General features: G+C 45.1%; 1 protein-coding gene across 1 annotated transcript; it reads left to right on the forward strand.

Annotated features, from left to right (window-relative positions):
- Positions 1-268: 268 nt before the first annotated feature.
- LOC311170084 (serotransferrin-like) lies at positions 269-27,508 on the forward strand. Its single transcript, XM_084232433.1, has 17 exons — positions 269-314; positions 2,142-2,302; positions 8,751-8,859; positions 9,616-9,792; positions 10,509-10,656; positions 11,789-11,844; positions 12,356-12,522; positions 13,587-13,764; positions 14,964-15,118; positions 17,185-17,275; positions 17,864-17,902; positions 19,525-19,680; positions 21,276-21,420; positions 23,396-23,460; positions 25,573-25,757; positions 25,926-26,115; positions 27,329-27,508. Exons 1-17 carry the CDS (start codon positions 272-274, stop codon positions 27,361-27,363), a joined length of 2,100 nt encoding a protein of 699 aa, XP_084088559.1. The 5' UTR covers positions 269-271; the 3' UTR covers positions 27,364-27,508.

Here is a 27,508-nt window from a genome sequence, read left to right on the forward strand (position 1 = left end):
TTCTTTAATTCCCTTCCTATCAGCACTTTTGGGCTCGATGCCATCCTCGGGTCTGTCCCGAAGCTCGAGCTCGGGAAATGAGGTGATCAGCAGGGGTGAGGAATGAAGGGGGAGGGCCGAGGGAAGATTGGGCAAGCCGGCTGCGCAAACACGGGAGGACAAAGATTGCGCTGGGTTGGCCGGCTCAGGGATAAAGGCGCGCTGTGCGCAGGAGGGCGGCGCAGAAGCTGGTCAGTCCGTGCTCGCGAGCGCACGCAGCGGACCCGGGAGGATGAGGCTCGCCATCCGTGCCCTGCTGGCCTGCGCGGTGCTGGGTGAGTGAGCGCGCACGGCAGCGCCAAGTTACCAGCGCGGACGCGCCTTACCTACCCCTCTCCACCCTGGGATCCGCGCTGCGCTTGGACTGGAAGCAAGATGGCCTTTGCTTCCCCGGTCCCGCCCGTACCCCTGCACCTGCTTCAGCGCCTCAGGGACATCTCTGCCCTTGCTCTTACTTGCAGCTCCTGCTTGTATTTCTGCCACCTTTGCACGTTCTCCCTTTTTGCTTTCTTAGTCCAGTAAGTCATGTAGTCGTGAAACAGAATAAAATAGAGCATTGCTTTCGTGTTTATCAAATCCCCTTGCGGTGGCTTTCTCAGTCCAGTTCAAACTGGTTAGGGGGGCATTCATGGCCTCACCGGATCTCACCCGACCCCTTCGTAGTCTGACATGCCATGGGTGCCCTTGGTAATGATGAAGTCCTGCATGTGAGGCAGGGCCTCTGAGCGGCTCAGAACATGGAATTTGAAGTCAGAGCTCGGGTCCTCATCAGTGAGAAGGGTAGGTATAGTCTCAGCCTGCGAGAGTCAGGTGAAGTCAAGGATCCAGGTACTAGCAGAGTGGACTTTATTGCACACATTCGTGCTGTGATGTCCTTTACTGGATCACCTCTCTCGCTTTCACCACCTGCTGGGATTCTTGCACCCTTTTTGTCCTTTACACCTTTGAAGATTTCCATGTTTAGTTATTTGTCACTCCTGAAAAAAGTTTCCCCTTGAGAGTCAACCCCACAGTAGTTGCTTTTACCCCCCACAGCCCCCACCTCAGATACACACATCTTATAGCTCTGTGTAAAGTGAATGCATGATTCAGGACAAATTTCTACCCACAGGACCTCAGCAGAGAAGTTTCCCAGCAGAGTCTAGTTGGGTGGTTTGGTGGGGGGTGGGGGGTCTGCACCAGCTCCTGATGCCTCCGGTAATTTCCCATGGCAGAGGTGGGATAAGGGTGATTGGTCTCTGGATCCATCCTGGAAAACTGGCACCCTCCTCCTCTCCAGCTTTGCGCTGATCACAGAGTGGAGATGACAGGAGGTTGAGGGGGCAGTGCCAGTGCTTGTGTAATGGGGATGATACATCTGTAACTATATGGATTTTTATGACTACAGACATAGTTTAGCTGTGCCTAATGGCAACCAAAGGGAGGGGAAAGTTGGTGAAGGGAGTCACTGGAAACAAGAGGGAAACCAACCATTGTGGACTTTCTAGTTATTCCCGGAACACAGGATGACACGGCAAATTTGTTATCTTAGCAATCATTTACCTCTATCTAGTAGCCAAGCAGAGGAAAAACAGTACAAAATGTTATCTTCTTTTGTTCCCTGGACAGAAACCAAAGACTGGAGACCTGGTTTCAATGCCAGTCTCAGCCACTCACAGGCTGGGTGACCTGGGCTAAATCAGCATCAGTCTCTGAACCCTCACTTCTTGAAAATACTGATTTCTATCCTGTCAGCTTTCCTAGCTTGTGGTATCAAGCCAATGCCTTGAAGTGGTTAAAAATCATCTGTCACCCCAATGAGGCTTATACACCATGGCATCCCCGGGATGAGGAGAGAAGGCACAGTGAACAAAGAGGAGGAGATATGGTCTCCGAGTGAGGGCTGATGGTCACGCTGGCACCCTTCTGGTCAGCGCAGGGTGTTCAGCAGCTAAGTGGGAGGTCACTGGGCTGCCCAGCCTCAGAATGCAGTGGGACCTGTGCCCTGCAGAGTTCACAGACATGAGTGGGAGAAGGACAGGACGCAGGACATAGCTTTCAAGACCCTTAGAGGGTGCTGGCTTCTCCCAATGGCTCAGGGACCTCTGGCCTCTCTCTCCTAGGACTGTGTCTGGCTGTCCCTGATAAAACTGTGAAATGGTGCACCATCTCATCTCATGAGGACAGTAAGTGCCAGGAGTTCAAAAAAGCCCTTCCTTCGGATGGCCCGAGTATCTCCTGTGAGAGGAAAACCTCTTACCTTGAGTGCATCAAGGCCATTGCGGTAAGTTGCTGCTGCCTAAAGGAGGGGAGAGAAAGCCCATACTTTGCGCCCTCCTGTCACTTGGGAACAATTCTGTATGCACAGATAGGAGGCTGAGGCTTGGGGCACTCACCCCCACTGCTAATAAAATCACTCTGGAAGCTGAAATAGGAGTGGTAATCTTCAATGAGACATAAGCAAAATCCAACGTGCTCTGAGAGGTGACCATTTTGAGGCACTTAGTCTCTGAACTCAGAAAAAAAACAAGAATATTTGTTATCAAAATGGCCCCATAACACTGCTTGCGGGTTATGGGACATGGGAAGTAGACAAGAGCTGCTCACAGAGAAGAGGAACTGTGTCAGGATTGCAGGTGATGGCTGGTCCCGATCACGCTGTGAAGGTTGTTCCTGCCCCTGAATGTGTGTCAGACCCTGTGTGGTCCTGAGCCTTGAGGAACTTACTGCAGTTAAGTCAGAAGAGAAGAAAATGATGAAAACAACTAGACATGTCATTTCAGGTTGTGAGACATACAATGAAGGGAAAGAGTAGTGTTCAACAGACTTCAACAGTGACTTGCTTTGTCCCTAGTGTTGGGCAGTTTCCCTGGGAGAGAGGCAATAAAGCTGAGACCCCCCGGGTAAGCATGGGTGAGCCTCCCAAGAGCGTGGGTAGAATACCCCAGGCAGCGAACAACAACGAACAATAGTGTATACAAAGGACCTCACAGAGGAACTGGAAAGAGGGATGAGGTAGGAGATAGAGATTCAGCCAGATGGCGCGTGATTAACTGAAGGAATCAGTGATTCGGTACAAACAGCTGGTGTGTTTGTGTGCATGTGTTTGTGTTTGTGTCTGAGAGAGAGAGACAGAGAAAGACAGAGAGAAACTGACCTTAGTTACTATCATGATTTAATTATAATCCTGGATATATGACTTACTCCTAGGTTTGATCCATAATCCCTCTCTTAACTTTTATTTTTTTATAATTTTTCATAAAGATTTATTTATTTATGCATACAAGAACTGGGTTACAGGCCAGAAATGTGGGAGGTGAGAGGATTCACCAGAGACAGAGTGGGGAACAGAACAGGCAGACTGACTGAAAAACACTGCCTAGGGAAACAGCGGGTGAGTCAGGAGAGGTCTGCTGTGCCGTGTGGGTAGCTTCCTGGCTGGGGATCAAACTCATGCTGCAGTGGCTACAAATGGCTTCATAGGTTGCATCTTAACCCCTTTCGCTACGAGGGAGGCCCCCCTCTCTTTTGAATATAATGTTAATAGGGCCTCCCTGGTGGCACAAGGGGTTAAGATGCAACCTATGAAGCTATCCGCAGCTATCACAGCACAAGTTCAACCCCAAGCAGGCCAGGGAGCCACCCACACGGCACAGCAGACCTCTCCTGTCTTGCCGGGTACTCCCCTCAGCAGTGTATTTCAGTCAATCTGCCTGTTCTGTTCCCCACTTTGTCTCTGGTGAATCCTCTCACTCCCCACCCCTCTGGCCTGTACTCCAGTTCTTATATGCATAAATAAATAAATCTTTAAAAAAAATAAATGCTATCATTAAAAAAATAAATAAATAAGTATAATGTTAATAATATAAAATAATACCAACCACAACTAGCTTGCAAAATTTGGTTATTGCCATTTACTTCTTGGGCTACTGTGGGGCAGCAATGGATGCTATGGGAAAGACAGCACTTGGGGTATGGTATAACTTGCTGACTCTATATAAAACTACCCATGTGTTTAACCATCCAGAACAGAGTCAATCCTAAGATTTTCTGGCCCTTTCTTTCAGTTTTGAAACTTATGTAGGTATGTGTGAGTGACTGCATGGTTTTGTTTCTTAAAAAATTGTATAAACATGACAATACCATGTGTTGTCTTCCCAGGCTGACTTTTCCCTCCTCAGTAGGATGGTAGAAGGAATTATGCTGTTGAATGTATCTGTTGTTGCTGAATATAATTGTTGTTCTTTCCTTTTCACGGCTCTACAATGCTTCATTATATTTGTATACCACAATTTATTTTTTCTTTTCTGGTCATTAGGCAATTTGGATTGTTTGCAGTCACTTGTTATTCTCATCAGGGATTGAGGAATATTATTATACACATCTCCTGGGGCAAAAGTAATAATCATTTCTCTTTTCTTAAATATGTATATAGAAGCTCATTTGCTGTGCTGTGGGGTATGTATTTGATTTTAAGACAATGCCATAAGTATTTAATTGTTATGCAAATCTGATTTTCACTCCAGCCAATATGAGAGTGTAATCTGTAGCATTCTTGATAGAATTGATATTTTATCATTATGAAATAATCTCTTTCTGGCAGTGCTTTTTGAATAAACTCTATTTTTCTGATAGAACATGATATATCAATCTTCTCTTTGGTTAGCATTCTCCTCCTATATCTTTTTCCATTCCTTCAACTTTCAACTTTCTATGTTCTTATGCTTTAGGTGTGGTTTTTGAAAACTGTTTATTGTCAGATATTATTAATGCAATCCGACAATCTCATTTATTTCATGTGGTAAATGTAGACTATGGATATTGTAATTACTGATACATTTGGATTTACTTTTCTCATATTACTTTTGATTTCTCTTAGTACTGCTTTGCCTGTTTCTGATTTTTCCTTTTCTGAGTTAAAAAAAAATGAGTTTGTGTGAGTGTTTATTTGCATTGTTTTCCTTGTACTCCACTCCCCCCCTCTCCTGATAATGAATTGAAATATTTATATTTATCATGATTTTCCTTAAATTTTTTTACTCTATGCTTTTAGATTATCAAAGCATTTCAGTAAAATATTGGCAAGTCCCTTCCTAATCAATAAACAGACTCTGGAATCCAGTAGTTCAGATTTACCTCTTCCCTGTTTAGATATCACTCTTTAATAATTTTTGTTTATTTTTGTTAACAAATAGATACTTCTTGTATTTGTAGACACCATGTAGAATTAAATAAATATACATACGTGTGTGTCTGTATGGTGGTGCGTGTATGTACGCACACCCAAAAATTCAAAAAGGAAGAGTGAGATGGAGGGAGAGAGAAAGAAACAGACAAACATAAAGGTAGAAGACTATCTGAAGTTACCTATATTTTTGCCTTTAATTTATTCATCATTCCTTATCATATTTCAAAACATCCTTCTGGGATGTTTTCTCCTTGAATTATTTCTTTGGTGATTCTTTGGAGCCAATCTCTTTGTGTTAAACTTCCTCAGTTGAGTGCTTGTTTTCTCTGTAAATGCTTTCATCTTCCCCTTACTCCTGAATGCTAATTTTGCTGACTGTATCATTCCAGTTTGACATTTTCACACTGTTGAAACATATCATTCCACTGTCTAACAGTATAGTCATCAAAAACTCTGGTGTTGCATTGTCATTCCTTAATCATCTCTGAGACTTCATTTCCCTGGTCTCTGATGTTGTGTAGCTTCAATATAATATTGATGCTTGTGGAAATAGCCAGCTGAGGTTGGATCTGTGGAATCAGGTTTTCCATCAGTCTGGAAAATTTGCAGCCATTTTCTCTTTAAATACTGCCTTTACTTCATCTCCCTATTTTTTATTATAATATTTTTAAAGATATATTCATTTATGCATACAAGAGCTGGGGTACAGGCCAGAGGCGCGGGGGTTGAGAGGATTCACCAGAGACAGAGTAGGGAACAGAACAGGCAGCTTGATCAAAGTACACTGCTGAGGGGAGCAGCAGGGCAAGACAGGAGAGGTCTGCTGTGCCATGTGGGTAGCTTCTTGGCCGGCCAGGAATCGAACTCGTGCTGCAGTGGCTGTGGATAGCCTCATAAGTTGCATCTCAACCCTTGTGACACCAAGGAGACCCTTTTTATAATTTTTAAAAAAGATTTATTTATTTGTGCATACAAGAGCTGGGGTATAGGCCAGAGGTCTGGGGGATGGGTGTGTGTGTGTGAGAGGATTCACCAGAGACAGAGTGGGGAGCAGAACAGGCAGATGTATGAAATCCACTGCTGAGAGAGCAGTGGGAGAGAGGAGAGGCCTGTTGCTGTGGGTTAGCTTCCTGGCTAGGGATCGAATTCGTACTGCAATGGCTGCTGAGACTTAATCCCTTATGTCACCAGGGAGGTCCTTTACATCTCTCTATTAAAAAATATATATATATTTCTAGGACTACAAGGTGACACCTTAGACCTTTTTTAATTTTCTCTCTTTATCTTCATGCCTCTTTCATAGTTTCCATTTACGCATTTTTTTCTGGTAGTATCCAGGAAAAATTCTTCCATATTCATTCACTTTTTTAATTTCAACAGTCATATATTTTGTTTTGAAAAACACCAGTTTAAAATTGTTTTCTTTTTATTCCTGGTAACTTCCTTTTCTAGAGTTACCTCTGTGATTGTAGCCTTCATTCACCATGTACACAAAGCTAAATACCTCATACACAGCAATTCTCCACTGCGTCTCACAACAGTTCCAAACTCCATAATCCTCGAGAGCCCAAATCTGTTGTTCCTGTGGATGCTCACCCAGTGTGAGCACCTTCTTCTGGCTTTGGTTATCTGTATGTGGGAGGTCTGGCTTGACTTTAAGCCTCCCCCTCCCTGCAGCTTCATTTTCCCCTCATAATCCCTTTTGTCCTAACAGACCCCAGAAGTTAGGCCTTCATTCCTTGGTTACTAATCTCCCAAGACTCACTGCTTTGGCTAAAGCTCCTCTTTGTTTGCTTATTTATTTTTATTTTATGGTGTGTGTGTGGCATGCATGGGGGAAGTCTCCAGAGGTTTAACCTACCTTTTGTGATATCAAGAAAGCCACAAAGAGGGCTTCATATTGGTGTATAGCAGTGGAATAAAAGGGTCCTTCTCCAATATGAATGCATTAATGGCACTTAGGTACACACTTTAAAATGGTTAAGTGGTAAATTTTATGACATTTATTTTATTATGATAAAATAGCAACATAAATAACTGCAATTATTAAAATAAAAATTTCAGTTCAACAAATATTTAGTGTGGCTTACATTATTATTTTATTTTATTTAGAAATACTGTTGTCTTATTATTTACCTACAACATGACTCAGATTACTGAGCTATAGCATCTGCCTTGTAATTTAATCAGTAAGAACTATTTGTAATACTAGCAAGGGCTTTTTTTAAAAGATTTATTTATTTATTTATACAAGAACCAGGGTACAGGCCAGATGTGCGGGAGGGTGAGAGGATTCACCAGAGACAGAGTGGGGAGCAGAACAGACAGACTGATAAAATACACTGCTGAGGGGAGCAGCGGGCGAGACAGGAGAGGTCTGCCGTGCCTCTCCTGTGGGACCCTTGCCTGCCGGCCGGGATCAAACCGGGCTGCAGAGGCTGTGGACAATTTCACAGCCCGGTGCTCAACCACCTGCACTACCAGGGGAGGCAAGGACTTCTTAAGAGGTCATTTTGATTAAAGATATTTGAAGCAAGAAAATGCAATAAAATTTTTTATCAAGATGGTGTTTCTCACTTTAAGAGAAAATAAATTCTAGGCCTAGTGGAAAGATATCTATCACATTTCAAGTGAACTTAGTTTAAAGATGACAAGTAGAAGAAGCAGAAACTGAACCAACCAAACAAAAAAATTTCATGAGTAAATAACAGAGTAATGGATTAAATAAATCCACACTGCCTGAATTCAAATCCCAACTTCATGAATGGGTTATATGCCTTGAAGAAATGACTTAAACTTTCTGTGCCTCTATTTTTAAATGTGAGTTAGATAATAGTGAGTTGTAATATGCCTCAGGAGTTGGATTAAATGAGGGATGAGCCATACATATGAAGTCACAATTAGTGCTTTATATTTAACTCAGAGTATAAGTAAGGAGCTAAGCCCACAGAAAGGTCAGTCACTGAATAAATCCCCTGCAGTTATCTGGGCCCAGTACAGGAAGGCCGAGTACTGAGTATAGAATCAGAGTGAAGAAGAAGTGATCAAGGCTCTTCTCCCCGACAAGGAGGGCTCCACAGAGGAACCTGAGAAAGACCTCAGCAGATGGTCCAAGATAAAAAGGTCACCACATGAAAGCACTTCCATGCTCTGGAACTGTAAATATGTGAAGAACATGGCAGGTAGGGGGACCTGAGTCTCTGACTACAACCCCTTTAGAGCCTGTGTGTGTACTTTGTACCCAGTCTGGTGTGGGCAGCTTTTTCCAGGGAGGCCTACTCAGGTTGATCCCGAAAACTCACAATAGCATTCTGAGCCAAGAAGTAGACTTCTCACCAGGGAAAAGAGATAAATAAAACACTCCCTCCGTTATGCAGGAGGGATAAGAATATGGTGGAGTCAACTGAAGCCTTCAGTCTGGTCAAGTTAAGGGGTTCTTGTGGCATCAGATCCAAAACCCCACCAGGCACCCCTACATACCTATATTTAGGTGGGCGTTCCTTAGAAGTGAGGCTTCACTTGGGTCTGGTCTCTTCCCTTTCAGGCAGAAGAAGCAGATGCGGTGACTTTGGATGCAGGTTTGGTGTTTGAGGCAGGCCTGGCCCCCTACAACCTCAAGCCTGTAGTGGCAGAGTACTATGGATCAAAAGAGAGTAAGTGCTCCCTCGGGGCCCAGGAGGGGGTCTAGACTTTGTTCTGTAGATACTCAGTCTTGTCTTGTTCAGGCGGGTCATGGAGATTAGATACTGATGAGCATTTATCATGGGGAAGTAAGTGAGGAATGAGGGGCCCTATTGGCAGCCACAGGCCTCTGGGTGCTTTGGGATGGATAAGAACTGGTGGTCTTGACACTGACCTCCTGAGGCAGGAAATGTGGTCCCTAGAGAAACAGCAGACTGTGTGCAGCCTGATCTGAACCACTAGGGTTTAGAGCTGTGTGGAGGAGTCCTCCAAGAACCATCCATGCCACACACAGGTGAGAGGCCCTGCTAGAGCCCACACTCATAGTCCCACAGTCATACATCTCTGCTAAGAGCAGCCTGACTATTCCTGGAAATAGTCAGGGAACATGCTGGGGGGGGCAGCTTTTCCCAGGGAGGAAGGGGGTCAAGAATGTGGGCTCTGTTACTGCAACTCCAGTTCCTGCTGGGGTTGAGTTGGCAGATGTTGGTAGACACCCTGCAGGGTAGGGTTGGAAAAAACATTTGGGGCATTTTGTACCTGTGCTCGCCTGGATGGTTGTTACAAATGTTCTCCCTATAGCCCTTTCTCCCCGCTGCAAGCCTAGGAAGGTTTTCCTTATCACTCCTTCCTTATGACCTAACCCTCCTTGAGTGTGGCCTCTGAGCTCTCCTTTCCTACCTTGTAGCCCAGGTGGAGGGTCTTTCATTCACACCGTTTCTCTGTAGATCCACAAACCCACTATTTCTCTGTGGCCGTGGTGAAGAAGGGCACCGACTTCAAGCTGAATGAACTCAAAGGCAAGAAGACCTGCCACACAGGCCTTGGCAGGTCCGCAGGGTGGAACATCCCCATGGGCCTCCTTTATTGGCAGTTGCCTCAGCCACAGGAATCTCTTCTGAAAGGTGAGCTGGCAGGAGGGTGGGTGCTCTGGAGTAGGCATCTCTTCTGATGCCCACACAGGCCACACCGGGGTCACTCTGTCATGATTAGACAAATATGTGATGACAAATATGTGTGGAGGTGAGAGGTAAATCAGCTTTAAACTGGCAGATCTGCAGTGCTTGGGGGTGTCAGCTGAACCTTTTCTTCTCTGAGTTCCCAACACCCCATCAGAGGCTGTCCTGAAGAATGGGGGAAAGAGCATCTGGCCTGACAAAAGGACTTTCAGTCAGGGCCAAGGTTACTGGGTCTACTGTACGCTTCCCAGGGATTCTTTGGCCAAAGTGTTTCATTCTGCTGGAGGTTTCTCTCTGGTGGCATCTGCTGGCCAGGAGCTTGCACTGCACCTCTCCAAGTGGGTGTCCCATTTTCTGGTCAGGCTCTCAGAAGGGACCTGTCTCTGCACTGTTGCAGTCTGACAAGGCAGGTAGCAACCTGAGATGGGCACTGGTGGGTGGTAGGCACAGGGTAGTCCTTGGGGAGGAAATGAGAGGACAGGAGTTAATGCAGTCTGTTTTGGAAACCCTTGATCTTGATGAATGAGCATGCATGAGGGTGAACCGGGTCTGGGTGTGCTGGTCTTATTGGGTCACTCTGTTCCCCAGTGAGCCTGGGCGGGGGTCTGTCATTGCCTGTGACCAGGTTTTTTGATGCCCTGTTTTCCATATCTGTTGAGCAGCAGCGGCCAGTTTCTTCGGGGGCAGCTGTGTGCCCTGTGCGGATATGAAGCAATTCCCCCAACTGTGTCAACTGTGTTCAGGGACTGGGTCCGAAAAGTGCGCCTGCTCTAACCACGAACCGTACTTCGGCTACTCAGGCGCCTTCAAGTGAGTTAGTCTGTGTCCTCTGGGCCTCCAAAGTGCTCAGTGTCCTGTTGGGGAACCTTCCCTGGCCTACAGCAGACCCAGCCTGCAAAGGGTTGTCTGGGAAGCCTAAACCCCTCACAGCGACTCAGTGATCCATCTGGGACTCCCAAGGTCAGGCCAGTGCATACTCCCTTCAACTTACATGGACAAGGAAGCCCCTCTCCTGGGAACCCATTTGTGTCCCCAGAGCCTTCAAACCTGGCCAGAGTGTTCCCACTCTGGACTGGGCAGAGCCTGAAGGCACAGGTGAGCCCCTAGTATTGGGCGTTCTTTAGTGACCGGCACTCACTTGCTCAATGCACAGTGCTCTCCTGCCTCCCTTGCTATTCCTGAGCAGACAGCTCATGTGGCTAATTTCCTGGTCCCTTTTTTCCCTTGGTTGGTTTTATAGCCAGCCAAGGGCACATTTCCTTCCTCAGGAGACACTATACCTTCATCCTCCATTTAAAAGTCTGAAAACTGGGCCTCCCCGGTGGCGCAGCGGTTGAGCGCTGGGTTGCGAAACTGCGCGCGGCCTCTGCGGCGCCGGTTCGATCCCCGGCTGCTCCCCGGCCACCAGAGGAGGGTCCCACATGGCGTGCAGACCTCTCCTGCCGCCCGCTGCTCCCCTCAGCAGTGTCCTTCGGTCCTTCTGCCTGCTCTGCTCCCCGCTCTGGCTCTGGTGAATTCTCTCACCCTCCCGCGCTTCTGACTGTACCCAGTGCATGTATAAACAAAAACAAAACAAAACAAACCAGCAAACAAATAAATAAAGCATGCCTCTATAAAAAAAAAAAAAAAAAAAAATTATTAAAAAAAAAAAAAATAAAATAAAAGTCTGAAAACTCTTCTCCGTGTTAAAATATCTTTAATGTTTTTTTGCTGCATTGGGGCACATGATGAAGGCCCTCCAGCTTCTGTGAGCTCACCCCCCATACCCCTATCACAGTGGTACTCTAGATATTAACACCCCATTAGCACAGGTATTTCAGCTGTGTGTATGCTCTAAATCATCTCCCAGATTTTGTCCCTGGACTATACAGTTTGATCAGAACTTCAAGGTGAAGAAGGGTCTGCCCTGCAGGAACCCTCCTAATGTGTTTCTTTTCTACAGGTGTCTGGCTGATGGTGCTGGGGATGTGGCCTTTGTCAAGCACTCAACGGTACTTGGTAAGTGATAGAATTTGAGAATACATTCTGTCTAGTGAGTCCTGTCTTTTTTTTTCCTGATCCCTTTTTCATGCTCAATGGTCAGACATGAGCCTAGTATGTTCCTCCTTTACCATTGCATAGGTTTCTACCTGGACTCCTGGGCCTCTTTCCGTTATTCAACCTCCTCCTGAGCACAGGATTCTGCCCCCTGGTCATTGCTGCCAAAGCAAAAGACTGGGGGCAGGTTTGGCCACCCTTGGCCTACAGTCTACCTGTTGAGATGAGATCTCTTTGGGGTGTGGGGCAGTCACCCCTGTATGGGCAGCAGAAGCTTTTTTGCCTGTAACAGGTTGTGGGATCTGGAGCAAGTCAGTTTCCTCATGTGCCCTGGCCCTCGATCATTGCTCTAGACTTCTCAGCTTACATATTTTGAGTCAATGGGATTCAAAGGGAAGGGAAGGGGAGACCAAAGCTGACAACTCTCTGAAGTTGGGTCCTTTGGACTTTCCTCCCCCAGACCACCTGAAAGAGAAGGTTGACAGGGACCAGTATGAACTGCTCTGCAGGGACAACACCCGGAAGTCCGTGGAAGACTACAAGGAGTGCTACCTGGCCCAGGTCCCCTCCCATGCTGTTGTGGCCCGTAGTGTGGGTGGCAAGGAGGACTCGATTTGGGAGCTTCTCAACTATGCCCAGGTATCCCCACGCGCCCTGCTCCCTTCCTGTGTTCAACATGCCAGGAGAGGGCAATCAGGCTTGATATCCAGGGGTCCCTGCTTTTCCTGCAGTCCCTTCTTGCACTATAGACCGTCATAGTGGGAACCATGCCACCTGCCATCCACTTGTCAAAACATGCCCAGCAGAGATTCTTAATTGAGTCATGTAGAGCTTTGTCCTGTATTATCACCTGTGAGCCCCTTATACTCAGACCAGTGAATTATTGCTCTAGTCTGTTTCTTTTAATCTCAACTAGGCCTTCAAGGCCAAGGCTTTTCCCCCATGAGGCCTTCCATGACCTCTCCAGAAGGACATGACTTCTGCTGATGTCCTTCAGCCTGACTGCAAGGGAGCTACGCACACAGTGGCGTTATTTTCCTGGAGCAATGGAAAGCCAGGCTGCCAACTTCCTGCTGTCCAGAGTTTCTTGCCATCAAAAGTTGAAGTGGCAGTCACAGTGGCAGCCCCTGAGGCAGATGCATTTCTTGTATTCAGTGAGCTATCAAGCAAGCCAGCCAGAAAGACAGGCACAGAAACACTTTCCAGGAAACAGGGTGTGGCCTGGCCCTTGGTGGGCTGTGAGTGGACAAGGCACTTGGTATGCTGGAGCAGGCCTGACTGACTTCTCCTGGCATCATGAAAGTTTCCTACTCTAAATTTTGTTTTTGCTGTTCTTATACTTTTGTTTTCTGTTTTTTAAAAAAGATTTATTTATTTATGCATACAAGAACTGGGGTATAGGTCAGAGGTGCAGGGTGTGAAAGGATTCACCAGAGACAGAGTGGGGAGCAGAACAGGTGGATTGACTGAAATACACTGCTGAGGGGAGCAGCAGGTGAGTCAGGAGAGGTCTGCTGCGCCATGTGGGTTAGCTCCCTGGTCAGCGATCGAACTCATGCTGCAGTGACTGCTGATAGCTTCATAGTACTGCAATCCTTTGCACCACCAGGGAGGCCCCTTTTGGGTTTTTGTTTTTCTTCAACCCTATTTTGCAGCCTTCCTTGCCACTGTAGCCATTCACTATTGTGTTTGATTATGCACAGGAACATTATGGCAAAGGAACAGCTAAAACATTCCAGGTCTTTGGATCCAGTCATGGAAAGGACCTTCTGTTTAAGGACTCTGCTCAGGGATTTTTAAGGATTCCCTCTAAGATGGATACCTGGTTGTTCCTGGGATATGAGTATGTCACTGCTCTTCGGAACCTCAGGGAAGAAACACGTAAGTGTACTCAGGAAGCATGGTGTGACCGGAGGAGCTTGCAGACTGGTAAGGGTGGGGACTCAGTACTTAAAGTCTTTCTAGATGCTCAGCACCAGCCCTGATGCTCCTTTATGTGCCTGCCTGTGGTGCCCAGTGTTAGACTGATGCTAAATGGCACTAATCATCATGAGATGGCTCTGGGTATTACCAAAGGGCTTAAAGGAAATTCATGTTTAAAATGACTTGGATCAATACTAGCATTATATAAATCAGAGTTGCTCTTTGTGAAGCTATTAACCTGGCACAAAGTAAGTCAAATAGAATGGAATAGAACAGAATAGAATAGGATTGTTATAAACTTGCATATCTGCAGCCAGGACTAGGGTCAACATGTGGCATAGTGGAGTTGGAACTCTAGACAGCTCCATCTTGCTCCTGTTATTGGGTCCCTCATTCACTCAACAGACACTTACTGACAATGCAGTCATAAACTATTCTAGCTGCTGGCTGTACAATAGTGAGATGGACATAGATTAGATTCTGTTGTCATGCAACTTTCTCACCAGTGGAGAAGGAAAATGTTCAATGAATAGTCACTCTATTGAACGATCAGTAAAAAGTGACACATGCTCAGAAGAAAATAAATCAGAACAAAATCCTGATCTTAGGAAAACAAAGAAAATCAGGTCCTGGAGTTGAGGTATGGCTTCCTTGAGAAAGTGACCTGGAACTGAGTCTGACAGTTCAAGGGATTTATTGCGCTGACCATTAACCTTAGTTCGTGTTCCCTGAACATTGAGTGTGCCCTGGAGAACAGACAAGCACACCCTATTCTATGGCCAAGTTTTTGTTTTCCTGCAGAGAACAGAAAATAAACAATGAGTAATGAGAATAGCTCAGGTAGTTAAAAGCTATTTCAAAAAAAAATAGGGAAAAAAAAACACCCCAATAGCTTGAAGTGATAATGTCAAGGGGTGGGGAAGAAAAGTTGGCTTCGCTAAAGCAATTATTTTAAACTAAATCTAAGCAATAAGAACTCAAGCAAGAGATTAATTTTGCCTCTGCCTTCTAAGAGGTTAATTCCCAGAGTAGAATCTCTTGGTGTGTTGCTGGTAAATCCCAGCATTTGTGTGAAGAGAGTTGGTGGCATTGGTAATCAGCGGGCGATGCCTGGCATCTCATGTGAACTGTGGGTCTCTCTCTTTCTTATGCCCTAGGCCCTGATGCCACAAAAGACGAATGCAAGAAGGTGAAGTGGTGTGCAATTGGCCACCACGAGAGGGCCAAGTGTGATGAATGGAGTGTCAATAGTGGAGGGAAAATAGAGTGCGAATCAGCAGAGTCCCCCGAAGACTGCATTGCCAAGATCTCGGTGAGTTATTCCTGCCTCCATAGCGCAGCATCCCAGCTACTGCTGCTTGCCTGTCCCTCAGGCTGGATGAGTGTTCCTGGTAATAAAATGAAAACGCCAATTCCCAAGAACCTTGCCCTCACTAGGAGACCCCAGCATCAGAGGAACTTGCAGCTTGCAGATCTGAGGGGTTACTTTGGGCTCTGGTTCTGTGTTAGGCACATGAGGGCAATCTGAGCAGTCTCCGCTGGCCCATGAGGCAGGCGCCTGTGGCCTCAGTGAGCCATGGCAAGTGTGATGGTCAAGTTGATTGGCTTTGTTGGTCATTTCTTGTTTACTTTGGGAAATTTAAAAATCCTATATGACATAAAGAAGAAGATAAGGAGTACTTGTAATCCCAGAGAGAAAAATCTTATTCATTGGATCATAATATAGATATGATATGCTCATATAGCTCATTATTCTTATTTCGCCTGGTATCTAGTAAGTTTTTCCCATGTCACAGATTATTTTTAGAAAACATGATTTTTTTTCAACAGAAAACTATGAACCAGAGACAGTTTTTGGGGGGTGGGGGGCGGGAGGGGAAGAAGGATTGGGGTCAGAATGGGGCGTTTGCAATTGTATGGGGGAATATAAAAATAAAATTTATTATTTAAAAAAAAAAGAAAACATGATTTTTTGGGGTGGAGCCAGTGTTCATGCTGTTCTTTTTTTCTTTTGGCATATTTTAAAAAAATGTATTGATTTACCAAATTATGTTAATTTCGGGGGTACGTCTTTACCTCCACGTGTCTAAGTCTCACTTTACACACCACCAAAGTTCTAGGGCCCTTCCAGCTGTCAGGTCCATCCGATGTCCTCTTCCTTCCCCTCTCCGAATACCCCCCCTGCCCTTCCCTGATGGTAGCCACTGTAATTTTTTTTAAGATTGATTTATTTATGCATACGAGAACTGGGGTACAGGCCAGAGGTGTGGAGGGTGAGAGGATCCACCAGAGACAGAGTGGGGAACAGAACAGGCAGAGTGACTGAAATACACTGCTGAGGGGAGCAGCAGGCAAGTCAGGAGAGGTCTGCTGCGCTGGGTGGATAGCTCCCTGGCCGGGGATCGAACTCATGCTGCAGTGGCTGTGGATAGCTTCGTAGGTTGCATCTTAACCCCTTGTGCCACCAGAGAGGCCTGCCACTGTATTTTTTATACAGTTTGAGAGTTATTAGTTCATATGCTCTGGTTACATATATCCCACATAAGAGAGTGACCATCTGATAATTGTCTTTTACTTCCTGACTTCTTTTGCTTATCACAAGTCACCTCCAGTCCCACCCATGTTGTCACATGACATTTTACAGTTGTAATCTGTTCCATACTGTGGATATGATGCAATTTATTTTCCCATTTGTCATAACATCATTTAGTCTCTTTCTACCTTTTTGCTACTCTGAGTCATACTTACATGTTTTTGCCCACTTACACATTTTCCCCAAATAATTGCCCACATAACTGATTATTCCTTTAGCGTGTACTGCTAGAAAGTATATGGCCAACCCCACTGGAAAGTTTGGCAGTCTTGTTGAGTTTAAGCATCTCCCTCATTCAGGGCTTCTTAAATCTGAGAATTAGGTCACATTTGTGCACTAAATATCATATCTGCATCAAGCACTGAAATAGCACTCAGCAGATATGACCAAGTTTTGGGGGTGGCATCCCCATCAGGCACTCTGTCACAGACACAGCCTCGAGAGCTGACTGCACTCATCTGTCTTAGAAGTGACAACTCTTCTTTGAGACAGTGTGTCCTATGAGGGGACAGGAGGAGTGAATGTGAGTTTTTGCTCCTGAAGAAACTAAGCAAGGCACCCAGAGTTGCTTAATAGTTCATTATAGTTGGGATGAAAATGACAGCACATTTCATTTTGTGTGCTGGGTGTGCCTTACTAATCCTTCATAGGTCCAGAACTAGTACTTGCTGTCTCCCAGCACCTGCATGACCTGCTGGAAGGCTGCTTCAGGAAAATAACTGAAGGGGGAAGTGGGACGGGAGGTGGCCTCTTTTCATCTGTTGTGATGTGCGGTGTCTTTGCAGAAAGGAGAAGCTGATGCCATGAGCTTGGATGGAGGCTATATCTACATAGCGGGCATGTGTGGCCTTGTGCCTGTCCTGGCAGAGAACTACAGTAAGTGGAGGAAGCGCCTCTCTGGGCTTTATTTCCTCAGGGCCATGGAGAGAGGAGATAGGAAAATCACAGCCTGATTCATACTGGAGTCTCTGTAAAGCTCTTGCTTACTCAGAATCTCCTACTTCCCAGGCTTCAGGCTCCTTCCTATCTAATCTCCGCAGTCATCTTGAAGGATGGAACCTCTCACAGGGCTTCCCATCAGGGCTTTGCCCTGTGAAGTTCCAGCTAAAAACGACCCCACTGCAGAAGATAGTTGTCAGCTGGGATTCCTAAAAGGGCTTTCTTGTTTCCAAAACTCACACTTCTTTTGCCCTGGTGCTGGGATCCAAGTATATTTGGCAAGGAACACTGTGGTCACAGGACAATCACTGTGGTCACAGGACAGAAAACTTGAAATTCACAACCTGTAGGTAAATTCTAGAGGGCAGTGAGCTAAAATGAACTTGCATTATTCAGATGGCCTAGACTTTTTGGTAATTTGACGGATAGGTAGGTACTAGTTTTACTCTGTGCTGCAACATAAGAAAGGCATGATTTCCAATCACTATCAATGAGCGATTGATGACTTTATTTTCACTTCTCCAGAAACTCAAGGAGCTCAGTGTACAAACACACCAGAAAAAGGTGAGTTGGGATTGGTAACTTCATGAGATTAAGATAAATTCTCACTGCTTTTGGGAAAGAGTAAGGTAAGTTTATAAGTTTAAATTCAAACCAGAAGTAGGTATGGCAATAGAAGAGACCAATTTTTTAGAATGCAAAAGAATCACAGAAGGATAATAGTTCAAAATGGTGGTGACTCTTTCATACTGACCATGACCTGCACGCATAAATTTTCACCTGGTCCAATGAGGTAGATCTTGTCCTGTAAGGATGCATATGAGGACCAGTTTGTAAATTGTCTAGGCTGCTATAGCCAGTAAGCAAATTATGCTGTCCCCAGCACATTGAGCTGCCTCCCATTACACAAGGCCCCTGTGCAGCTTTAGATGAGAGCTAGCACCAGCCAAGCAGTCTTGCTTATTTGTGCCTGGCAAGGCTGAGGAGAGAGGCCACACAGGCAGGTGTCTAGGAGTATGAAATTCGCCAGTCTTCCAGCCAGAACTGAATCCAGGAACCCAGGCCAACCAGGTTCTCCCCAAGGACTCTGAGAGTTGGTGAATCTGGAGAGATGGGGGTTCAAGCAATTTAGAAGATCTTACACCAAGGTGAGCACTGTGCCCCCAAAGCCCCTCAGCTTAGGTCTCTCCAGTTCATTTTCCAGCCATTGGTATATGATTTTGTCCTTGTGACTTTCCCTAATGATAAGATCCCAGCCTTTCCCTATCACTCTTAAGATCATTTCCCACATATTTTCGGTAGGAAAATGTGAAAAGAACTGTCCTTACTCCATCTATAATACAGCTTCTCTTTTCTGTTGTAAATAGTTTACTTAATTAATTAAATTGGAAAATTGAAATCATAGGTTGATGTCCCATTCCCAATTTTAAGGACTTGCATGTGTTTGCTGCTAAAGATGGCAGTTGAGCTGGTTTTGACGGTTTCTACTTTTATAGTTATTTTGGTACAAAACTGAATATCCTTATCAGAAAATACCTAGTCAGATATTCTCTGTAGTATATTGGTCATTTACTACTCTGTCCTAATAATTGTTAATGTATAAAATGTTGGTGTTACATGAACACCTAAGTGTCCATCCCTCTGATATTTAACAGTATAGGGGGAGTTGCTGGTTTATAACTTTAGTAGCCGTATGCAGCTATTTTCCATCAGTCATTGTTCAGATGATAATGTATTCTTACTATTTTTTTAAATATTTATTTTTATGTATTTATGCATATAAGAACTGGGGTGTAGGCCAGAGGCACAGTGGGTGAGAGGATTCACCAGAGACAAAGTGTGGAGCAGAACAGGCAGATCTACTGAAATACACTGCTGAGGTGAGCAGTGGACGAGACAGGAGAGGTCTGCTGTGCCATTGAGCTCATGCTGCAGTGTCTGGCGATAGCTTATTAGAACTGAGACTTTAACCCCTGTGTCACCAGGGAGACCCTTACTATTTTTTTTTTCTAAGTTCAGATTAGTCTGACAAAGTGACATGTACCTCACCTCAGTTACTGGGAAGACCCTTTCCAAAACAGAAGGAATGATTCAGGATAATTTTGCTTCCAAAGGGAGATGTCAGGCTCTGATTACAGACAGACACTCTGGAAGGCCCAAAGGTTTCAATCCTTCCTTTCTTATAGGGTATCTTGCTGTGGCCGTGGTTAAGGCAAGTGATACTAGCACCACCTGGAACTCTCTGCAAGGCAAGAAGTCCTGCCACACAGGAGTTGATAGAACCGCTGGCTGGAACATACCTATGGGCCTTCTCTATAGTAAAATCAACAAGTGTGAATTTGGTGAGTGCTCCTGGGAGGGTGTTGTGGTCATAGCCAAGCCAGAAAGAAGTGTTCTATTGGTCATTAGAAACCCAACTCCTTCTTTCTTTCTATCTACCTCTCTAAGCATGAGACCTGGAAATCAGTTTAGTCTCTGTGATCTCTGAATTTCTTCAGGTATGAGCTTAGTTCTGCCTTCCCAAAAAAAGTGCACCATGGACAAATGTTTTCTAATGGTTTTTATTTACATTAACTTCTTTCTTTCTATCTACCTCTCTAAGCATGAGACCTGGAAATCAGTTTAGTCTCTGTGATCTCTGAATTTCTTCAGGTATGAGCTTAGTTCTGCCTTCCCAAAAAAAGTGCACCATGGACAAATGTTTTCTAATGGTTTTTATTTACATTAACTTCCTGAGCTTGCCACCTGCAAATATATTTATTTTAAAAGGAGAGGCCTCTCAAGATAGTTATGAGCCAGACAAGTCCTATGTGTGGGGACTTGGAGATGAGACAGTTTCTGCACAGTAGTGTTCTAAGACACCAACCTGACAGAAAGAAAAATGTGGCTGGAGTGACATTCAGAAGCTTTGCTGCCACCAGCAAAGGCACCACCATTGCTCTCCTGAGCCTCCTGGCAGTTTTACCAACCTAGAGAGCAGCTGAGCTGTGAAATACCCCCAGCCCCCCCTTTTTTAAAGATATATTTTATTTATTTATGCATATAAGAGCTGGGGTATAGGCCAGAGATGCAGGGGTGAGGGGGTGGGGTGGGGTAAGAGGATTTACCAAAGATAGAATGGGAAGCATAACAGGAGACTGACTGAAATAGCAGTGGGTAAAACAGGAGTGTGAGTAAGCAACTTGGGGATCAAACTCGTGCTGCTGATAGCTTCATAGTGCTGAAACTTAACCCGCTGTGCCACAAGGGAGATCCCCCCTCCCCAAGCCCTTTTTTTAAAATTTATTTATCTATACAAGTACTGGGTACAGTCAGAAGCACGGGAGAGTGAGAGAATTCACCAGAGCCAGAGCAGGGAGCAGAACAGGCAGACAGACGAAATACACTGCTGAGGGGAGCAGCGGGCGTGGCAGGAGAGGTGTGGGCGCCATGTGGGACCCTCGCTAGTGGCCGGGGATCAAACCGGCACTGCAGAGGCTGCGGGCAGCTTTGCAGCCCAGCGCTCAACCACTGTGCCACGAGGGGAGGCCCCCAAGCCCCTTCTTGACATTGGACTTCTAAAGCCTCTTCTGATAAACAGCAGAGGAAGGAACTATTTGAGAAAAGGTGGCACAAGCTCAGGGAGTGAGACCTCTAGTTTTATCCCTTTTGTGTAAGTTTTCATGTCATTTTCCTTTCTTCTCTCTTTCCATAAGGGATGACACTTTCAGGGCACCCATGGAATCCCTTCCACCTAAACTGTAATGATCACTAACTTCTATGCCGAGCCTCAATTACATTTCCTTTTAAATCCTACATCTGGTAGGTTCGGAGTTGGCAACAGGTCACAGAATGAACATGGGCTGCCTATCCTGGCCCCTACACACCTGTTAAGAGTTAGATGAAGGTCACTGCTAGTGCTCAGGAAGAGCTGACTTCCTCTTCTCCTTCTGCACAGATGAATTCTTCAGTCAAGGCTGCGCCCCTGGGTACAGGCGAAACTCCACTCTCTGTGATCTGTGTATCGGCTCTGCAACTGCTCCCGGAAGGGAGTGTCTTCCCAACAGCAATGAGAGATACTATGGCTACACTGGGGCTCTCAGGTGAGTCCTTTAACCCTGGTTTGAATATACAAATAAACCTCAGTCCTGACAAAATTCCTTTTTAAGAACTAAGGTGAGATTCTCTTTTTCCCTAAGTAATTATTTGTTTCATTTATTAATTTAAAATAACTTTTAATTATTTGAATTGTGTAACATTAGGATTCTCTCCATCAGGTACCATCACCATAGGGTACCCACCACCAAATCACCCCTAGTCCACCACCATGGTCCATGGCAGGGAATCCTTCTCCCCCTCTTTGTTCCTATCCTTATCCCATCCCTGCCCCTCTTTGGATGCTTTACTTCATAGTTTTCAAGGGGTAGCTTTTAAGTTGTCTTTCTCTGGTTCTTAGTTTAATTTCTCTATATTCCACTTATTAGTGACACCATCCAGTATTTGTTAGGAACTAAGTGAGATTCTTGTGTCCCCAGACCATTAGTCCTGCATTCAGCAGGGTGCCTTGTTTAGCAAACATGTGAAGATTATTGTTTGAGGGAGCACCCAGGTCCCTCCAGGACACTGTCTCCATGTTTGGCTGTCATAGCGAAAAACAAGCACTAAGGTGCTGATTAGATGTTCTCAACAGTGGGATATGTCCCCTGCCCATTTGGTAGTGTCTGGAAATATTGTGACTATCAAATGGTGTCGGGCAGGGGAGGGGTGCTGCTGGTCTCTAATTGGTAGACAGCACCCAACAACAAAGGATTATCTGGCCCAAAATGTCACTAATGCCACAGTGGGAAAACTCTGCCATAGTTTAATACAGGGAGCAGAAGTCTGACCCATGTTCTGTTATGCATGTCTGTGGAACCTGCAACCATACTCACATGGAGCTGGACAAAGTCAAGTCCATTTCCAGATCGGCAATGATAAGACCCCACTGTCTTCCTTCAAGGGACATGGTTTTATCTGAAATAATATATTTTTTTGCTAATAATCTTATCCTATCCTCTTTCTGTTTATAAATACTCTCCATTTTGTGTAACCCCTTACAGCATCTAGGTGGGATGCTATCAGGTGTATGAATCAATTTTTAAAGCCAATTAGATCTCTAACAAAAAGGCAAGGTACAAGATTTCTATATTCCCAGTACAGATATTTCATGAAGTATTTATCACTTTTATAGACATTTGTGTGCACCTTATGATCTTACTACTTTTTACTGTCCTTTCTGATTCAGGCCCATGTTACTTAGTCGTCCGCAAATCCATCAGCTGCACAGCGACAGTGGTGTTATAACTGAACAGCACAGTAGTAAATGAAATAACAAAGGTTTTCTCAGTCAGAGCTAAATTGTGAATTAGAGTGAATACATTCACTGTCCACAAGTTTCCAATTTTACAAAATAAAATGTGTGACTAAAGAATCACCTTACCGGAGGGTCTCCCCTGGTGGCGCAGCGGTTGAGCGCTGGGCTGCGAAGCTGCCTGCAGCCTCTGCAGCGCCTGATCGATCCCAGGCCACCGCCGAGGGTCCCACATGGCACGCAGACCTCTCCTGCCACGCCTGCTGCTCCCCTCAGCAGTGTATTTCGTCACTTTGCCTGTTCTGTTTCCCGCTCTGGCTCTGGTGAATTCTCTCACCCTCCTGCGCTTCTAACTGTACCCAGTGCTTGTATAAATAAATAAATAAATCTTAAAAAAAATTTTGAAAAAAAAAAAAAAAAAGAATCACCTTACTGGAAAACTACCCTCTAATATCTGTTGATTATAGGGAAAATGATGCAGCTTTTTTTGAGGGTTAGGTGTGTAGAACTGAGATTACATAACTATAAAGCAAACTGGAAGTTTTGTTTTCTTCTTTATTACTTATATTTGTAGCATGTAGGATTAGTGATAATAGTAGGTTAGTGACAAAACGGGCGTTACAGTTGCTATCAGATAGCCAGCCCTGGATGTGTAATGCGGCTCTCCTAAATGAAGGATGTGTCTCTCTGACTTCCTCTCTTCTCTTCCCCTGTCTGGCACTCTGAAGGTGTCTGGTTGAGAAAGGAGATGTGGCTTTTGTGAAAATTGATGCTGTCCTGCAGAACATTGATGGTACGTACACACGCTCCTCTGTCCATGTAAATCAGGGTCACTGGGTTCACTGTGTCCACAATGTCTTAGTTATGTGATGTGGGCTCTGGCAGGCTCAAGAATTCTGATTCTCAACTGCTTGTTCAGTAAAAGAGAAGTGGTCACATGGTAGGCAGAATGGTAAGGACCGTGAGGTTCCCACTGGCCCAAATCCTCTCCAAGGAACCAAAGGAAATCTGTATTAATGTGGATTTAATACTAATCATATCCACAGTCCATATGCCAATTTTGTGAGCCATCCCCAAAAGGTCCTTCATAACTATTTCCTATGAACTACCTCCCATCTCATTTTTGTCTTAAATGTCCAATTTTTATGCCTGGCTCATACAGTGATTGATTTCCATTCATAAGACATCAGAGACCCACTTTTCCTCCTGCCTAAGTTCCACACTTCATGCCACCTTCAGTATCTGGGGGTGCCTCCCTGGTTTGGCCCCACTGCCTTAGACCCCATCCCAGGGTGGTTGTCCTCTTCCCCATTAGAAACACTAGGCCTGTACCTGTCCCTGAGTCTTGCCAGGATCCTCTTTCCTCCCACAGAGGTGTTCCTTTCTCCTTCCTCAATCCTGCAGTGCTACATATAAGATATACCTAAGACGCTGCCTTCGTCAGCCCGCCTTCCCTATCGTGTTCTCTCGCTGTGTGGGTTCTGAGCTCACTCAACACTGAGTGTGTTCCACAAATGAGAAAATGATATTACGTGTACCCTTAATTTTGCTTTTGATGTTTGTGCTGCTTTTCTCCTCTAGTAAGATTGTGTCTTGCAGAGAGCTGAGACTATACTACTGAATAAATGCTTAAGTTACTACACAGAACAGAATGGGTTTGGAGAGAATGATGACAGATATCATTTGGAAGGTGTTGAGTAGGAGGGACTGGTAAGGAACAAGAGGAGAAAAATGTCAGAAGGCGAGTGAAGATGTGTGCATTTACTTGGGGAGGCAGTCCATTTCGAGTTTTCTATTAAAACTAATAGTGCATATTTGGGGAGTGTAGAAAAAGAGGCATTTTTTACTTTGTATGTAAATAATATAAAACTTTATGACAGTGAATTCATTTATTGGTTGTTCAGTTAAATGAAGAAAGTTAAATGAAAATTACAACCAAGAAAAAAGATTGCAACCCTGCACTTTAGAAAAAAATAAAAATGTATTTAAGAACTGCCTCAGGAGGAAGGAGCTGAAACCCTGAGAATACGGGAGAATACGGAAATGATGAAGCAAGGGACTGAGAAAAGGACACAGGGCTGTACAAAGGCACATACACATTTTCACGTAGACCTAGTATGGAGTCAGACTTAAAGCTCCTGTTTAGCGTCTAAAAGATCTCCAGGGACAGCTTTTGTTTGGCGGTGCTAGTTGGTAGAGCACAGAACTGTCAAGCTGCTTGAAGGGTCACGTTTTTACCATGCCAGAGCAAGAAGTCCAAATTCTTTGGAGTTTAATAGAAATGCAGACTTTAAAAAAAAAATATTTTTTTCATTTATGCATACACGTACTGGGATGTAAGCCAGTGATGTGAGGGGTGAGAGGATTCATTAGAGGCAGAGTGGGGAGCAGAATAGGTGGCTTGACTGAAATACACTGCAGAGCAGAGCAGTGGCGAGACAGGAGAGGTCTGCTGCACCAAGTGGGTTAGTCCCTGACCGGGGATCGAACTCATGTCGAAGTGGCTGGCAATAGCTTGATAGTGTGAGACTTTAACCCTGCATCATCAAGGATGCCCAAAATGCAGACCTTTCTTTTAAAAAAAAAAAAAATCATCCACAGACTTGAGTTCACTCTCCCCTAGTAGTGAGAGGCAGGTTGGAAGGGAAGTATCTCTAGGGATTCCTGGTGTGAGATGACTATCACCCTGTAGCCATGTGGGTGTCCCTTCCATTCCACATCACTATAACCACAGCACATGCACTTCTACACTTGATCTTAGCCAAAAGGCTGAGAAGCGATACAGCACATGCACTTCTGCTGGCCGCTGGGCCCTCCTCACACCAGTGGGTTGGTCATAATCCCCCACTGAAGACACTTTAACCAAAACCATCAGCCGTGGCTGACTCACCTTCTCTGTCCCCAGGAAAGAACACTGAAGACTGGGCTAAGGGTCTGACACAGAACAGTTTTCAACTGCTGTGCCCTGATGGTACCAGGAAACCTTTGAGTGAGGCTGAGAACTGCCACCTAGCCCGGGGTCCCAACCACGCTGTGGTTACACGGAAAGAAAAGGCAGCTTGTGTCCGCCAGATGTTACTTGACCAACAGGTATGGACTAAGCAGGGTCTCCCATCCTTTCTTCCTGAGTGGGAGTGGATAATTTAGGTAGGGCACAGTTAAGTGCCAGTCCAATTTCTAGCATTCTCTCTCTGGAAACCATGAGTTCCCAGCTAATCATGCCCACAGGTCCTTATGCACTTTCTGTTCATTTGACAGGCTGAGTTTGGAGTAGATGAATCTGACTGCTCAAACAAGTTTTGCTTGTTCCACTCGGCAACCAAGGACCTTTTGTTCAAGGATGGCACAGTATGTTTGGCCAAGCTTCAGGACACAGCAACATATGAATCCTACTTAGGAGCAGACTATGTCACGGCTGTGACTAACCTGAAAAAGTGCTCCACCTCACGTGAGTAGGGGGAACAACACTTGGGAAGCAGCAAAGCAAACAAGGGCAGAGTTCTGGGTAGTGGCACAAAAGGAAGAATGGGCTGTGGCCCCCCCGGGAAGGTAACTGCATGGACAAGATGAAAGGATGAGGGAACACGTAGCCCCAGGATACAGGAAAGACTACTTGTGTGGGAAGATGGTAAGGGGGCATGGGCTGAGGGCACTAAAGCAGTAACTACCTGGATGCAGAAATTTGTCTTATTACTAAGAACAGGAAGTGTGTGCGCACGTGCCATTGCCTGCACTAAACTCCTGTTTATACAGTACTGCGTGTCTAGTATGTAACCTCTGGCTAAGTATGTGACTTCAATTTATATTAAAATTAAACAAAACTAGAAATTTAGTTCCTCAGTCACACCAGCCACAATTCAAGTGCTCAGTAGCTACGTGTAACTCCATACAGGTAAACAGAGAGAGCATTTCCATCGTTGTAGAAAGTTCTACACAGTTCTGCTCTTGAAAAATAAGTTCTGTTAACTATAAAGTTGCCATACACACCACTCATCTACTACAGCAGTTTCCTAAGATTAAAATACAATGAAACACACCTTTGCACTGTAACTAGGTTGTATATCATTTAATCACTTAAAAGTCATTAGGAAGATGTGAGGCAATCACATGTGGATATAGGGTGGCTAGTCTTCAAATTTTGTGTGCATAACTGAGCCACAGTCCTTAAAATATTGACTCCTGGTCTCTGGAGATACTAACTTAGTAAGTCTGTGCCAAGAGCAGAGTTCATGCATTTTAACAGCTGCCCCATGTAACTCTGATATAAGGAACATGCTTGCCCAAGGCCACTGTTGCAAGCACCAGTTACGTTTACTTAACTCTTACCCCCCATGAGGGGAGAAAGTGTTTCTGCTGTTCTCTGCTGTTTTTATCCCCAGCCTGGAGGTCTGAGAGGACAGACTCCTTCTAGTCACATGAACCCAGGTGAGGGAATCTTGACAGAAGCTAGGGAAACTGTGTTGGTGTAGGGCACCACCTAGAAAGGCACAAGAGCCCTGCAGGCTATGGAGAAGCCACTGGAAGAATGGTCATGTGCCTTCATTAGCAAAAGAGCATGGCATCAGGTGTGAACACTTTGGTGTCAGGATTAACCATTCATTGAACAGAAAATAAATATAGGTAGATTTTTGACTCTCCTACCTCTCTGCTCTCTCCCACAGGACTCCTGGAAGCCTGCACTTTCCACAGGGGTTAAAATCCAAGAGTGGGAGGCCATTACCAGATGGAGAGAAGGTCACGTGACCCATAAGTTTCTGGTCTCACTTGCCTGAATGGTTTGACTGCCTTCCCAGTCGGGTGGTGGCACTGCTACAGAACACGAAATAAAAGTTAATATTGAG

This window comes from Talpa europaea (genome assembly GCF_964194135.1).
Source record: "Talpa europaea genome assembly, chromosome: 4".
Taxonomy (NCBI): Eukaryota; Metazoa; Chordata; class Mammalia; order Eulipotyphla; family Talpidae; genus Talpa; species Talpa europaea.